Consider the following 18,048-nt stretch of genomic DNA (forward strand, 5'->3'; position numbering starts at 1 on the left):
TTTCAGACATTCATTCCTCGTAATTTTTACTGACTGTTGATTCACTTTAGTTTTGTGTTATTATTAGAGTTTCTTTGCAATGCATTATTTACTCCTTTGTTTTCTCATCATCTTAAAGTATACTGCTGTCAAATGTTTTAAAAATAGAAAAAAGTGTGCTAAGCCTCTAAAGAACATGTTTATTCAAAATTAAAAGGGCTCAGGTTTGGTTCCCTGGCTAGTAAGCTCAAAGATTAGTCACTGATATGTATTTTATTAGAACAATTAACTTTTAATTAATTTTGGAAAGATTATCAGAATTGCTACTTATCCAGGAAAGAATTGTTTTAAAAAGTTGTAGTTAATCATGGCTGGCAACAAAGTCTTAACCATATAATTACATTCTCCTTTTAAATGATTTCACTTTGATGCTTATAGCTCAACAGAAGATGGAAGAAACATTTAATTATTTGGTACCACACAAGGAAAAGAAGTCAACAGATATATCCATCTTAGGGTACCTCAAGTTGGAGTGTGTTGGATAAGAAGCAGGGTTTACATAAGAGAAGGGAAAGCAAGGGGAAGCTGAATAACTTTCAAATTCCATCATAACTGAAGGCTCTTATTATTTCATTGAATGTAGTTCATGTATTTTCAAATGATTCACTGATAAAGTATCCAAAGATTTGTCATATTTTTGAGAATTGTTTGCTATTTGAATTTGACCAAGTCATTGCTTCATCTTAAATCAGCAAATTAAGAGGCGGTTGTGATTATATATGCTTTCATCAGTTATTCTTTTAAACAAAATATATATGGGATTAGTACAGGACCAATTGATTTGTAAACTGAATAAAATTCCATTTCCCCTAAATAAAACTTTAAGAGAAACCTCTCAGATAGAGATAAAAGAGAGCCACACTCATTGAATCGGGGTTCAAGGCCTCAGAGCCTCAGTGAGTGTGTGCTGGAGTTAGCTTGTACCTGGCTGGCAAGAAGAGATTGTGTTCACCTCATCTCAATTGAGGAGGTCACAGTAGCAACTGGAAATCAGCCATGGTGGGATTACTACACCATGGAAATTGGCAGATGTTACAAATCAGGGTTTTTCCCCTAAAGAAAAGCGCTCTCCCTGGTCCCACGGTGCCTCATGACTCTTCACCCAATGGCAGCTCAAAAGGTCTCTGAGAAGAACACTCATGTTGAATAGCAATTATCCTACATAAAATGTGAGACTAGATAAATCATTTTTAGTAAAACAATATAAACCAACGCTAAATTAGAAAATTCTGCAAAGAGTCCCACTTTTCACTATTTCTGAACTCCTAAGAATAAGCATTTTTTCCTGTTCCAAAGCAGTGTGAAATAAGCCAGGGCTTAGTGACACACATCTGGAGGAGACTCCATGAAAAAAGGGAGTGAGTAGTCAGTACTTGAGACATATTTCTATAATGTGGTTTCTTACATCTGGTGCTGAGACCAGAGCAACTCCCTTAAATTAAAAAAAAAAATTGTCAGATGAGTAATCCTTAGGGAATAAAAGAGGCTGGGTGGAGGAATGACCTCTGGAACTGCTCCTGGAAAAGCATACCTCCCTGAAGATGTAGTTCCTCCACACTTCACTGAGCAAAACACCATGAAGTCAGCTCTCTGACTCAGAGTGGCCAGTATCTGTCTCTTTCTTGGGCTTCTAAGGTTTAATATCACCTTCATGTAGCCAGAAGACTTACAGCCAATTGACCCAAAGCATTCTTTTTCTCTAGGGTTAAGAATGTTGCCTCTGAAGCCTCCCAAGGTAGGATCAACTATGATCGCCATACTTTATTTCCCTATACAGTAGTCCAGTTGCAAGGTCAACCTCATAAATATATGACTGGATTCTTAAAGAAATGACACGGGCAGAAATCTTATACCCTCATTCTAATGTTCCTGGTAGGTGCTTCTTTTAAAGCAGCATTGATAGCTGTGTTAGCAAACTCCCAACTAGCAAGCCCAAGTCAGTAGGAAGAAGCCTGCCAATTGTGTCATAATGTTTTTCCATAAGTAATACAAGTTTGTGGAAGAAACAAGACACCTTTGGTATGTTGCAAAGGGCAGCCAAGGACTGCAGATTCTCTCTGTGGCTGAGCTAACATATTACATTATTCTGATACAACATGTTTAAGCTTCTGTAGAAGATTGTGTTTGCTTATACTATACTGTTAAAGCAGAACCTCACAAAAGTCTTCAGTTTTAACATCTGTTTATAACTGGACCAGAACCATCTGCTTCAATCACCGTGCTTTGAACAGGTCTACAACCTGGTGCAGCAAAAGAACACAGAAAATTCATGATCCTGACAAAAGGGCCAGCAAAAAGGTTTCCCTTTTTCTTGGGACCACTAATTATATGGATCGTGTTCAAAGCATCTTTTGGTTGTTCTTACATTAGAAGCATTTTTATTCCTCATAGACATTTTAAAACATAGCAAAGTTTACAAAAAAATTGAACACGTGAGGCATATAGGCATGAAAAGTTAATTACATATTGTTTCACATAATTATTCAAGACATATGAATAAAGCAGACAATAAATATTATTGAAGTCTAGAGAAAAAGGAGGTCGACATGGGACAGCCCTGTTTGGAAAGGCATATAAAAATATATGAGATTGAGCTGGGCCTGAAGGGTAGTTGATGTGGATAATTTGGATAAGTAAGGAGGGATGTTTCAGGCAAAGGTTACTGCATACATTACAAAGCAAAGACAGAAATTAATAAGTGAATCCTAGAAGCTCTGCATGGGCTAGTAGGACTGGAACAAAGAGCTCTTTTAAGTCGTGGAGGATAAATACAAGGAAGATGAGGGCCAGCTGGTGCATAAATACAAGTCTTCAACTTTGTAATTCTTTGGGCTTTAAATAAAAGGCCTAGATTACCAAGGGTTTAAACGTAAGATCAATTTCTCTCCGAACACAAGTTTCAAAGACCAATGCTAGAAACTAGCCCCGATTCTAGAATATCATTTATTTATGTCCATTTATTTATCCATATACCACTTGTCCTTCAAGTGTTAGGTCAAGCTTCTTTTGAAACATGCCTGTCACTCCTTCTGTGAATAGTTTTGCATTTATTTTCTGTTATCTGTCTTTAGCCTCAACTCCTACCTCTTTCTTTCACTTTGTGCTCTGTGATTCAGGATTGCCCCAGGATTTATAGTTCCCTAAATATTCCAAACTCTTTTTATTTTTTTAAATCTCTAAACCTCTTCACTAATTCTGGCAGCCTTAAGTTCTCTACTATTCTAAATTCATTTTAAAAATATTGGCTCTTATTGATCATGAACCAAATTCTGTTATTTATTTTATATTTATATTAAATTATAATTATATGTCTCAATTGTTATTTTACTTTGAATATGTCCATCTTCCTTACTAGAACACTTGTGTCTAGAAGACAATGGTAGCTCCCGATTCTTAAGTCCCCAACTGCGCACATCAAAAAGCATTTTGAATAAAAGCTGTCCAAAGAATTGACATATGAATTAATATGTGAATATATTAATGCTGAAGACTAGTATAAATGGGTGAGTGGATTAGGAGCAGATGCTCAAGAATACCTGAGAATAGCAAAGAAATTTGGCATACTTCCTTAACATGGCATTCTTATTGTTCCTGTATTTCACCTAGCACTTTAGTAATCAAAGCACTTAAAATGTCTTTACTCAAAAAAGGAGTGCTTATCACCACTTGATAAACAGAAGCTAGAACTGGAGAAAAACAAACACTTAAAGGAGAAGTTTAACCAAAATTACTTAATGACTATTTGTAGAGCAAAATTATCCTTCTTAAGAATGAGACAACAGCCCAATTAATGGACAAAGCCTTTATTTTATGGTAGCACGTGGGTGTTATATTATCTTGAGGTTTCAGTACAGAAGCTTTCATATATCACAAGGTGAGGGGTACGTTAATCACATCTTATTTATACTTGGCAGTTTTATACTGAGCAAACTCACAGTTCCAGATGGAAAGTCTGCAAAGGGTAATCAATTTTTGTTCTTGTCACCATCACTGTCACTCATTCTGTGTCTTATCTACAAGCTTTATGCCATGAATCAATGGAAAAATTAATTATTGTCAAAAAGAATTCTTCTGTAATTTTGAAAACAAACTTTTACTAGGAGAAAGTAAAAAGTTTATTGTGAATATAAAACAAAAGTCCCAAATGGAGAACATTTGAATGAATATAAAATAATTGATTTGAGTTGATTTATTTGGGTTACCTATTTAATAACTATGGTTTTGAGCAACTGAACATAATTTTTATCTAAATTTCAACTACTATTAAGTAAAACCCAGAAACTAGGCACTTACAATTTAATAAGCTTATCACTCATGAAAATAATTGCTAACTGGAAATTGTATAAATTGCCTAGTAATATATGCTAACTTTGAATCTTTCTGGAACTTACAAATGAGAATACTTGCAAATATTTAAGGAGACATCTCAGCTTAGCAGACCATCATTAGTGGTGTTTTACGAAGGACTGGAACTATTTAAATTGCCCATGCATTTGTTCTTTCCATGTTTTCATTCAGTGAGCAATGTATTTCCCGTTTTCCACTTTGTGTGAGGAATGAGGGTAGAAAAAACCCATAATACTACACTTTTCAGAAGTATGGTACACACCCGTAAGTTTAGAATACCCTCACATGGAATTTTTTGTCCTCATTTGGTCTTTTAGTGTAAGCAATTTATAAACATGCATAAATATAATACTTCTTCCTAAAAGAAAAGCATATGAACCCCAGATGAAAGTCTAGTTAATGGGATAATGAATGAGAAGCTTAGTTTTATTACTTGTCTCATTATCTCTCTTCAGTGAAGTCATTTAATTGCTCCTTATGCCTTTCTACAAAAAGAGAACTATATTTACTTGTCCTAGAAAAAAATTCTAGTAATGTTAACTGGTCAAAGTTAGTCTAAAAATTGCATTCAGGATGATACAGTTCAAATGAGTGAGAGCACATTCATAATCTGCTGAGTCTTATTTGCAAATGCAGGACTGCCTGGCAACACTGGCCCAGAGGCAGTGACATTGTAGGTCAGCTGTTGCATGGATTTAACCCAGAAATTGCCATGTTTTGTTTGGTCCCTAAAGTTGTTTTTCTTTTTTTTTCATTGGGTCAACATTAAAATTTTGGCAGATTTCACATAAAATTCCACACTTCTATCTTCTGTTGGAATATGGCCACACTAGGCTTACATTCCTGCATAGGAGCAGTCAACTAGAAATAAATGTTCATTGCCACTGTCGAATGAGGTATAATTTTCCTTTTATTACTGTCCCCATCACATCTTGCTGTTCACCACAGATGCTGTACCCATTGCTATTGAACAGGAAGTTTGCTTTGTTGCTTTCCTTTCACTTTGTACCTCTCTAAAGAGGATAAATGAAATCTAGAACAGTAGTGCTTTTGTTTTAAAAAAAAATGACCAAGTATTTTTTTTTGAAAGTAGAGGTATTGACAGTGTTTAATAGGGTTAGACAAATAATGTTTGTATGTGTTAAAAGCTTATATGTTGCTCATATAACTTAACACTCAGCTCCTATTAGTGAGTGTGTTTTAAGTTCCAAGCTTCAGCACCTCCCAGCCTACCCATGAGTTTGGCCTCAGATGCTCTGTAAATGGAATCCTCTTCTCAGAAGCCCTTGTCATGCTTCCTTTCCAGAACTGCTGAAACTGTCCAGCAGTCATTTTTAGATCTCATAATTGCTTTCTCTCTGCCCCTTTAAACTTGATGCTCTGAATCTTTCCTCTCCTCCCCAGAACTGAGGCGCCTGTTTCATACAGCCCCTGCACCAAAATTGGATGCCAGATATAACAGAGTAATTCACTCATTCAGCTACTCTTTGTGGAATATTTAATATTCTTCAGCTTTATTATAGGTCTGAGGTTGAAATCATGAACAAAATTTACCCAGTTAAGACTAATTCACAGCTTACGTTGTAGAGGAAGAAACAGACAATAAAGATATAAGCAACAAATATATTACACACAGGTAAATAGAGCTGTGATGAAAAATAAAGCAAACTAAGGAGATGGAGAGTGGAGATGGCGATGGGGAGCTATTTTTGTATGTGTCATCACCTTTAAGGAAGTAACTGTTGAACTGAGAACTGAATGAGGCAACAGAGAAAACCACGGAGCAAGTGCCAAGGTCCTAGAGCGGGAGCTGGCTTGGGACTCAGGAAGAGCAAGAACTATGGGAGGGGTAGATGCAGATGCAGGCCAGACATTCAGGGGCTTATAGCCAGGCTAAGCTGTTGGGATTTTATTCTGAGAGTAATGGAAATCACTGGACTGTTTTCCAGAGGGAAATTATAAGGTCTAGTTTACCATATCCAATCCAAGCTCCAACTTCGGAGAGCCCTCTTTTGGGAGAGGGGATCAGATAGAATAAAACTCTCGCAGGTTAGGGTTCTGATTGAATTTGATAACAATAATCTAATTTATTTTAGCCAGTAGCAGCATTAGATTATATCCACAAGGGTTTTTTTTATAACAACACTGGACCTGGCACAGAATAAGAAACAGAAAAGTGATGGATGAGAAGGGTGAAAATTTATACCGTATACCAAATGGTGTCAGCTCCTCTCTGAAAACAAACAGTGCAGGATAAGTGGACTTAGCCTATTTAAATGATCAAATTATACACCTTATTTTCTACAGATAGTACTATGCATAGTCATGCAGTTTTCTCCTCACTCGGTAGCAAATACACTTAAAACAGCTTGATCTTCTAAGTATTTTTAAAAATAGAGGTCTTCTGATTATTATTAAAATAAAGCCACTATTGTACTAACTTAGTCCTTTAAAATTTTTATTTTAGTGCCCAGGAGGAGCATTTACACCCAATATGCGAACCACCAAGGAGTTCCCAGACGATGTTGTCACTTTTATTCGGAACCACCCTCTCATGTACAATTCCATCTACCCAATCCACAGAAGGCCTTTGATTGTTCGTACAGGCACTGACTATAAGTACACAAAAATAGCTGTGGATCGAGTGAATGCTGCTGATGGTAGATACCATGTTCTGTTTCTCGGAACAGGTAAGTATTTGAGCTCAAACTAGCTTAATGTGTAGTAAAAGAGCGTACTTGCTACAGGCATGATATTGAAATCAGAAAAACTCCAGTGTTTACATGTGTCTGACTCTGAGGTGTTTTATGTCTTCATGCTTCAGTTTCTACATCTGTAAAATGGAGTTAAGATAAATTACTTTATAGGATTGTTGTGAGGAACAAATGGGTTAATATATGTAAAGCACCTAGAACTATTCCTGGCATATATTGTGGTGAAATAAGGTAATGAGATGAATGAAGGGATGGGAAATTTTAAGCATGAGTGTTCTCTCAACTAAAACAAATACTGTGACCGCTTCATAAACACATGGAGCCATATATGCTTTCCTGCCATCTCCAGGACGTTTCTTTATCAATTGTATTATTATATACTTTATTCTTCCATTTCATCCTCCACTGAATTCTTGGTTTAGAAACCTTACGCTAGCAAATGAAACTAGGCCTGTACCTTCACCTACTGCCACCTCTGCTATACTGCTGATTTCGCCAAGGTCTTCAGTGTTCCCATGACAAGAAAATCCAAAATCCTTTAACCACTGAAATGCCTCCATATCCTCTTTGCCTCATTTGGCGTTTTAGAATCACCCTACCTGTTGCTTCAGCCACAAGGCACATAATTTTCTTCTGTCTCTAGCAGTTCTCTCTCAGTTTCCTTCAGTAGCCTGGCTTTCTCCTCCCCATGAGTGTAGGTGTTTCCTGAGGTTCTCTGCATGGTCCTCTTATTTTTATGTATTCTTTGGCCATCTCATTCATTCATTTGGTTTTAATTAGTCTGTGCAAACAATCCCAAATGTGTATCTCTAGTCCTTGCCATTTTGTGAGCTCAGTATTTGCATTTACAACTTATTATTAGGTAACACAAGTTGTATGACAGGTTAACATTTCAAACATCATGCTTCAAACTCAGTTTATTCACTTCTAAAACTCTTTAACCAGTGCTTAATCCAGTCTCCCATATTTGTATTCATTACCACACATTCCTTTCAAGGTTCTGTTTCTCCTTCATATGTCATTTCTCTCTAGGCATATCACAGTACCGGGTAACCTCAGTAAATATTTGTCAAGATGAACTGAAAATCATAACTATATCCACTGCAACACGTACAATGAAATGAATTCATAACTGATTGCAAAAGCTAATCTTCACTTGCATAAAACTGTGTTCTCCAAAGATGTTGCTTCCATATAAATAACTATAAAGAGTTTCTTTTAGCCTTGATTCTGATCATCCAGTGTGGAAATTGCATTTGAAAAAAAATTTTTTTCCTGAAGTGATGAGGTCATTTAGAGTCACACCTCTCTCTAATGTCTCATATTACTCAGAAAAAAATGACTGTTTTCTTATTTTTCTTTTGAAGGCTGTCTTAAATGTAGACTCTTTTCTTCCCCAGTTTTATTGAGATATAATTGACATACATTACTGTATAAATTTAAGGTACACAACATAACGGTTTGACATATATATTGTGAAATGATTATTGCAATAAGTTTAGTTAACATCTATCATCTCATATAGATACAATAAAAAGAAAGAAAAAAAATTTTTTCCTTCTAATGAGAACTCTTAGAATTTATTCTCTTAATAGCTTTCATATATATCATACAGCAATGTAACTGTAGTACATCCCAAAACTATGGGGGTGTATGTTACATCCCTAGTACTTAGTATCTCATAACTGGAAGTTTGTACCTTTTGATTGCCTTCATTTAATTCTCCCTCTCTCCACATCTGGTAGTGAATGTGGTTTTTCATTTTGTTTTTGTTTCTTTATATTACACGTATAAGTGAGAGCATACAATACTTGTCTTACTCTGTATGACTTTTTTTCACCTAGCATAATGCCATCAATTTCGATCCACGTTGTCACAAATGGCAAGATTTCATTCTTTTAATGGCAGAGTAATATTTTAAACCACACTTGTTTTTCTATTCATTTGTCAACAGACACTTAGGTTATTTCCACATCTTGGCTATTGTGAATAATGCTGCAGTGAACATAGAGGTGCAGATATCTTCTCCAGTTAGTGTTTTTGTTTCTCAGAGGTGGACTCTGATATCACATTCAGGTTGTTTTTTCATGAAAGTCTACATAAAATATATAGGTTTCATGGATGGAATTTTTTAGTCTTTATAAACAGTTCAGCAGTGTTTATTTAGTTAGAAGGCAGTAAGAAACATGCTTTTGCACAAATTCTTTGGCTTTTCTTACCACATAAGTATCTGGCACCTTTACATAGACTTTTTATGTTGGTATTTAAGAACCTGTATCATTTTGGAGACCTTCAAGATGGCGGAAGAGTAAGACGCGGAGATCACCTTCCTCCCCACAGATACATCAGAAATACATCCACATGTGGAACAACTCCCACAGAACACCTACTTAACGCTTGTAGAAGACCTCAGACTTCCCCAAAGGCATGAAACTCCCCACCTACCTGGGCAGGGCAAAAGAAAAAATGAAAAACAGACACAAAAGAATAGGTATGGGACCTGCACCAGTGGGAGGGAGCTGTGAAGGAGGAAAGGTTTCCACACACTAGGAAGCCCCTTTGTGGGCGGAGACTGCGGGTGGTGGAGGGGGGAAGCTTCGGAGCCGCAGAGGAGAGCGCAGCAACGGGGGTGTGGAAGGCAAAGCGGAGAGATTCCTGCACAGAAGATCGGTGCTGACCAGCACTCATCAGCCCGAGAGGCTCGTCTTCTCACCCGCCGGGGCAGCTGGGGGCTGGGAGCTGAGGCTCCGGCTTTGGTGGATCCCAAGGAGAGGCCTGGGGTTGGCTGCGGGAACACAGCCTGAAGGGGGCTAGTGCTCAATAGCTAGCCGGGAGGGAGTCCGGGAAAATGTCTGGAACTGCCTAAGAGGCAAAAGACCATTGTTTCGGGGTGTGCAAGGAGAGGGGATTCAGAGCAACACCTAAATGAGCTCCAGAGATGGACGCAAGCCGCAGCTATCATCACAGACCCCAGAGATGGGCATGAAACGCTAAGGCTACTGCTGCAGCCACCAAGAAGCCTGTGTGTGAGCACAGGTCACTATCCACACCTCCCCTCCCAGGAGCCTGTGTGTCCCACCACTGCCAGGGTCCCGTGATACAGGAACAACTTCCCCAGGCAAACACACGGTGCGCCTCAGGCTGTTGCAACGTCATGCTGGCCTCTGATGCAGCAAGCTCGCCCTGCGTTCTGTACCTCTCCCTCCCCCAAGCCTGAGTGAGCCAGAGCCCCCTATTCAGCTACTATTTTAACCCTGTCCTGTCTGAGCAAAGAACAGATGCCCTCAGGTGACCTACATGCAGAGGCGGGGCCAAATCCAAAACTGAACCCCAGGAGCTGTGCGAACAAAGAAGAGAAAGGGAAATCTCTCCCAGCAGCCTCAGGAGCAGAGGATTAAATCTCCACAATCAACTTGGTGAGCCCTGCATCTGTGGAATACCTGAATAGACAACGAATCACCCCAAAATTGAGGTAGTGGACTTTGGGAGCAACAGCATATGTATTTTTTTGCTTTTTCTCTTTTTGTGAATGTGTATATATATGCTTCCTTGTGTGATTTTGTCTGTATAGCTTTGCTTTTACCATTTGTCCTAGGGTTCTCTCTGTCCAATTTTTTTTCTTTTTTTTTTTTAAGTGTAGTTTTTAGCTCTTGTTATCACTGATGGATTTGCTTTTTAGTTTGGTTGCTCTCTTCTTTCTCTCTTTTTTTTCTTTTTAATAATTATTTTTACTTTTTTATTTTAATAACTTTATTTTATTTTATATTATAGTTTTCTTTCTTTTTTTGTCCCTTTTCCTCTGAGCCGTGTAGCTGACAGTGTCTTTGTGGTCTGGCTGGGTGTCAGGCCTGTGCCTCTGAGGTGGGAGAGCCAAGTTTAGAGCATTGGTCCACCAGAGACCTCCCGGCTCCATGTAATATCAAATGGAGAAAGCTCTCCCAGAGATCTCCATCTCAACACTAAGACCCAGCTCCACTCAACAACCAGCAAGCTACAGTGCTGGACACCCTATGCCAAACAACTAGCAAGACAGGAACACAACCCCAATCATTAGCAGAGAGGCTGCCTAAAATCAGAATAAGGTCACAGACACCCCAATACACACCACTGAAGGTGGCCCGACCCACCAGAAAGACAAGATCCAGCCTCATCCACCTGAACAAAGACACTAGTACCCTGCACCAGGAAGCCTACACAACCCACTGAATGAACCTTAGCCACTGGGGGCAGACACCAAAAACAATGGGAACTATGAACTGGCAGCCTGTGAAAAGGAGACCCCAAACACAATAAGTTAAGCAAAATGAGAAGACAGAGAAACACACAGCAGATGAAGGAGCAATGTAAAAACCCACTAGGCCAAACAAATGAAGAGGAAGTAGGCAGTCTACCTGAAAAAGAATTAGAGTAATGATAGTAAAGATGATCCAAAATCTTGGAAATAGAATGGAGAAAATACAAGAAACGTTTAACAAGGACCTAGAAGAACTAAAGCGCAAACAAACACTGATGAACAACACAATAAATGAAACTAAAAATTCTCTAGAAGGAATCAATTGCAGAATAATGGAGACAGAAGAACGGAAAGTGACCTGGAAGACAAAATAGTGGAAATAACTACTGCAGAGCAGAATAAAGAAAAAAGAATGAAAAGAATTGAGGACAGCCTTAGAGACCTCTGGTACAACATTAAATGCACCAACATTCGAATTATAGGGGTCCCAGAAGAAGAGGAGAAAAAGAAAGGGGCTGAGAAAATATTTGAAGAGATTATAGTTGCAAACTTCCCTAATATGGGAAAGGAAATACTTATTCAAGTCCAGGAAGCACAGAGAGTCCCATACAGGATAAATACAAGGAGAAACACACCAAGACACATATTAATCAAACTATCAAAAATTAAATACAAAGAAAAAATATTAAAAGCAGCAAGGGAAAAAACAACAAATAACATACAAGGGAATCCCCATAAGGTTATCAGCTGATCATTCAGCAGAAACTCGGCAAGCCAGAAGGGAGTGGCAGGACATATTTAAAGTAATGAAAGGGAAAAACCTACAACCAAGATTACTCTACCCAGCAAAGATCTCATTCAGATTCAACGGAGGAATTAAAACCTTTACAGACAAGCAAAACTAAGAGAATTCAGCACCACCAAACCAGCTTTATAACAAATGCTAAAGGAATTTCTCTAGGCAGGAAACACAAGAGAAGGAAAAGGCCTACAATAACAAACCCAAAACAATTAAGAAAATGGTAATAGGAACATACATATCGATAATTACCTTGATTGTAAATGAATTAAATGCTGCAACCAAAAGACATAGACTGGCTGAATGGATACAAAAACAAGACCCATATATATGCTGTCTACAAGAGACCCACTTCAGACCTAGGGACACGTATAGGCTGAAAGTGAGGGGATGGAAAAAGATATTCCATGCAAATGGAAATCAAAAGAAAGCTTGAGTAGCAATTCTCATATCAGACAAAATAGACCTTAAAATAAACACCATTACAAGAGACAAAGAAGGACACTTCTTTGGAAGGGATCAATCCAAGAAAAAGATATAACAATTGTAAATATTTATGCACCCAACATAAGAGCACCTCAATACATAAGGCAAATGCTAACAGCCATAAAAGGGGAAACCAACAGTAACACAATCATAGTAGGGGGCTTTAACACCCCACTTTCACAATGGACAGATCATCCAAATAAAAATAAATGAGTAAACACAAGCATTACATGATACATTAAACAAGATGGACTTAATTGATATTTATTGAACATTCCATCCAAAAACAACAGAATACACTTTCTTCTCAAGTGCCCATGGAACATTCTCCAGGATAGATCATATCCTGAGTCACAAATCAAGCCTTGGTAAATTTAAGAAAATTGAAATCGTATCAAGTATCTTTCTGACCACAATGCTATGAGACTAGATATCAATTACAGGAAAATATCTGTAAAAAATACAAACACATGGAGGCTAAACAATACACTACTAAATAACCAAGAGATCCCTGAGGAAATCAAAGAGGAAATTAAAAAACACCTAGAAAAAAATGACAATGAAAACACGATGACCCAAAACCTATGGGAAGCAGCAAAAGCAGTTCTAAGAAGGAAGTTTATAGCAATACAGTCCTACCTCAAGAAACAAGAAAAATCTCAAATAAACAACCTCATATTACACCTAAAGCAATTAGAGAAAGGAGAAGAAAAAAAAACCCAAAGTTAGCAGAAGGAAAGAAATCATAAAGATCAGATCAGAAATAAATGAAAAAAAAAATGAAGGAAACCATAGCAAAGATCAATAAAACTAAAAGCTGGTTCTTGAGAAGATAAACAAAAGTGATAAACCATTAGCCAGACTCATCAAGAAAAAGAGGGAGAAGACTCAAATAAATAGAATTATAAATGAAAAAGGAGAAGTAACAACTGACACTGCAGAAATACAAAAGATCATGAGAGATTACTACAAGCAACTCTATACCAATAAAATGGACAACCTGGAAGAAATGGACAAATTCTTAGAAAAGCACTACCTTTTGAGACTGAACCAGGAAGAAATAGAAAATATAAACAGACCAATCACAAGCACTGATTTGAGATTGTGATTAAAAATCTTCCAACAAACAAAAGCCCAGGACCAGATGGCTACACAGGTGAATTCTATCAAACATTTAGAGAAGAGCTAACACCTATCCTTCTCAAACTCTACCAAAATATAGCAGAGGGAGGATTACTCCCAAACTCATTCTACAAGGCCACCATCACCCTGATACCAAAACCAGACAAGGATGTCACAAAGAAAGAAAACTACAGGCCAATATCACTGATGAACATAGATGCAAAAATCCTCAGCAAAGTAATGGCAAACAGAATCCAGCAGTACATTTAAAGGATCCTACACCATGGTCAAGTGGGGTTTATCCCAGGAATGCAAGGATTCTTCAATACATGCAAATCAATCAATGTGATACACCATATTAACAAGTTGAAGGATACAAACCATATGATCATCTCAACAGATGCAGAGAAAGCTTTCAACAGATTTCAACACCATTTATGATAAAAACCCTCCAGAAAGTAGGCGTAGAGGGAACTTACCTCAACATAATAAAGGCCATATATGACAAACCCACAGTGAACATCATCCTCAATGGTGAAAAACTGAAACCATTTCCACTAAGATCAGGAAAAAGACAAGGTTGTCCACTCTCACCACTCTTATTCAACATAGTTTTGGAAGTTTTAGCCACAGCAATCAGAGAAGAAAAGGAAAAAAAAGGAATCCAAATCTGAAAAGAAGAAGTAAAGCTGTCACTGTTTGCAGATGACATGATACTATACATAAAGATGCTACCAGAAAACTACTAGAGCTAATCAATGAATTTGGTAAAGTAGCAGGATACAAAATTAATGCACAGAAATCTCTTGCATTCCTATACACGAATGATGGACAATGTGAAAGAGAAATTAAGGAAACACTCCCATTTACGATGGCAACAAAAAAAATAAAATACCTAGGAATAAACCTAACACCTGTATGCAGAAAACTATAAGATGCTGATGAAAGAAATTAAAGATGATACCAACAGATGGAGAAATATACCATGTTCTTGGATTGGAAGAATCAACATTGTGAAAATGACTATACTACCCAAAGCAATGTACAGATTCAGTGCAATCCCTATCAAAGTACCAATGGCATTTTTCACAGAACTAGGACAAAAAATTTCACAATTTGTATGGAAACATAAAAGGCCCCAAATAGCCAAAGTGATCTTGAGAAAGAAAAACGGAGCTGGAGGAATCAGACTCCCTGACTTGAGACTATGCTGAAGTAATCAAGACAGTATGGTACTGGCACAAAAACAGAAATTTAGATCAATGGAACAGGATAGAAAGCCCAGAGATAAACCCACGCACATATGGTCACCTTATTTTTGATAAAGGAGGCAAGAATATACCATGGAGAAAAGACAGCTTCTTCAATAAGTGGTGCTGGGAAAACTGGACAGCTACAAGTAAAAGAATGAAATTAGAACACTCCGTAACACCATACACAAAAATAAACTCAAAATGGATTAAAGACCTAAGTGTAAGGCCAGACACTATAAAACTGTTAGAGGAAAACGTAGGCAGAACACTCTATGACATGAATCACAGCAAGATCCTTTTTGACCCCCCTCCTAGAGAAATGGAAATAAAAACAGAAACAAACAGATGGGACCTAGTGAAACTTAAAAGCTTTTGCACAACAAAGGAAACCATAAACAAGATGAAAAGACAACCCTCAGAATGGGAGAAAATATTTACAAATGAAGCAACTGACAAAGGATTAATCTCCAAACTTTACAAGCAGCTCATGCAGCTCAATATCAAAAAAGCAAAAAACCCAATCCAGAAATGGGCAGAAGACCTAAATAGACATTTCTCCGAAGAAGATATACAGATTGCCAACAAGCACATGAAAGGATGCTCAACATCACTAATCATTAGAGAAATGCAAATCAAAACTACAATGAGGTATCACCTCACACCGGTTAGAATGGGCCTCATCAGAAAACCTACAAACAACAAATGCTGGAGAGGGTGTGGAGAAAAGGGAAGCCTCCTGCACTGTTGATGGTAATGTGAATTGATACAGCCACTATGGAGAACAGTATGGAGGTTCCTTAAAATACTAAAAATAGAAATACCATACAACCCAGCAATCCCACTCCTGGGCATATACCCTGAGAAAACCATAATTCAAAAAGAGTCATGTACCACAATATTCACTGCAGCTCAATAACCAGGACATGGAAGCAACCTAAATGTCCATCAACAGATGAATGGATAATGGCACATATATGCAATGGAATATTACTCAGCCATAAAAAGAAACGAGATTGAGTTATTTGTAGTGAGGTGGATGGACCTAGAGTCTGTCATAGACAGTGAAGTAAGTCAGAAAGAGAAAAACAAATACCGTATGCTAAAACATATATATGGAATCAAAAAAGAAAAAAAAGAAAAACGGTTATGAAGAACCTAAGGGCAGGTCAACAATAAAGGCACAGACGTAGAGAATGGAGTTGAGGACACGGGGAGGGGGAAGGGTAAGCTGGGACGAATTGAGAGAGTGGCATGGACTTATATACACTACCAAATGTAAAATAGATAGCTAGTGGGAAGCAGCCGCATAGCACAGTGAGATCAGCTAGGTGCTTTGTGTCTACCTAGAGGGGTGGGATAGGGTGGGTGGGAGGGAGACGCAAGAGGGCCGAATTATGGGGATATATATATATATACACACATAGAGCTGATTCACTTTGTTATACAGCAGAAACTAACACACCATTAGTAAAGTAAAGCAATTATACTCCAATAAAGATGTTAAAAGAAAAAAAGAAAAGAAAAAACTTGTATCATTTTCAAAAACAGTATTTAGGTATTTAGGCAGTATTTAGGCATCTGTTTTTAATTGTAGTGGGAAGCTTCACTAACGCTTGCTTACAAAGCCACATAAGTCTCTTGAAGACTGTATCCTATTTGGAAAGTGCATGTTATGACAGTGCCTCTGCCAACAGCACCTTTCTGAATAGATGGTAACTTACTTAACCGTTGAACCTTATCCTCATGGTTATATCAAACCACATTGTAATTTTTTTTTTTTTCGGTACGCGGGCCTCTCACTGTTGTGGCCTCTCCCGCCGCGGAGCACAGGCTCCGGACGCGCAGGCCCAGCGGCCATGGCTCACGGGCCCAGCCGCTCCTCGGCATGTGGGATCCTCCCGGACCGGGACACGAACCCGTATCCCCTGCATTGGCAGGCAAACTGTCAGCCACTGCGCCACCAGGGAAGCCCCACATTGTAATTTTTAAAAGTGATTTCAACTTTCGTGAAACTCTAACAAACAGTATATCGTGATGAAATATTTTCTGCCTGAGTAGATCTTGGATTTCTGGTGAAATTTCTTCAGAAGACAGTTCTCTGTGCTTGTTTGCTGCTAAAAGTGAATAAAATAGCCTTTTCTGAAATAGAACTTAGGAGAAACACAGGTCACTGTTCCCAGGATTTCTTAGCTTTGTGTATCTCAATGTCTTAGGAAGGATATAATATGTCTTGGGTGTTGTCAAATCCCCAAGTACAAAATAGCCCTTTAATTGTTATAAATAAATAATTATGCTTCAGTTAGTCCCACAATGAAGCAAGTTTCTCTCATGTCTTCCCTTTTCTCTGGACCTTCATGGAGAATTTAAGGAAATTTGATGAAGACATTGGTTGTCAAAAAATTTGCCATAGGAAAAACTTATGTGACAGGTCATTGGAATGCAAATACGTATCTTGTAACTGTATCCACTTTGACTATTATGAATGATTTGTAGTTCACAGAATCTCCATGGTAGTTATGTGGGCTCGATGCCCAATAACTGTTACAGTTAGTCCATTACAATGTAGTACTCTGGCTGAGCTTGAGAGGCTGGTAATCTGTCTTTTCACCCTTCTAGGACTGCCTCATTAGTTTTTGTGTGCTGTCAGCTGACAAAATAAACAAACAAATAAATACATACATACCTACGTATGTACATATGTACATTTATAAGTAAATAAATAGAAGGAAGGGAGGGAGGGAGGGAGGGAGGGCGGGAGGGAGGGAGGGGAGAAAGAAAAGTAAGCTTTGTCCTGTCATCTTTTATTTCTTAGTTTGCATTATCAATGTCTAGTCTAGGGATCAGAAAACTACAACATGGGCCAGATCTAGCCCACTGCCCTCTGCAAGTATGGTCTGTAAACTAAGAATGTTTTGCATTTTTTAACGACTGTAAAAAAACTACAAGAAGAATGTTACATGAGCAGTGAAAATCATAAGATTTTTATATTTTAGTGCCCACAAATAAAGTTTTATTAGACCACAGCCACGTTCATTCATTTACATTTTGTCTGTG

At 37.9% G+C, this 18,048-nt stretch overlaps 1 protein-coding gene across 1 annotated transcript in view; it reads left to right on the forward strand.

Annotated features, from left to right (window-relative positions):
• The window catches only part of SEMA3C (semaphorin 3C), a 186,343-nt gene that overhangs the window by 122,290 nt on the left and 46,005 nt on the right, over positions 1–18,048 (forward strand). Inside the window, exon 12 of the mRNA XM_022554344.3 lies at positions 6,854–7,076. Within this exon, the coding sequence (XP_022410052.2) occupies positions 6,854–7,076 (223 nt within the window). The remainder of the gene's footprint in view (positions 1–6,853; positions 7,077–18,048) is intronic.

This window comes from Delphinapterus leucas, chromosome 9 (assembly GCF_059928025.1).
Source record: "Delphinapterus leucas isolate spDelLeu-1000000601 "Yukka" chromosome 9, BTC_Dleu_Yukka2, whole genome shotgun sequence".
Taxonomy (NCBI): domain Eukaryota; kingdom Metazoa; phylum Chordata; class Mammalia; order Artiodactyla; family Monodontidae; genus Delphinapterus; species Delphinapterus leucas.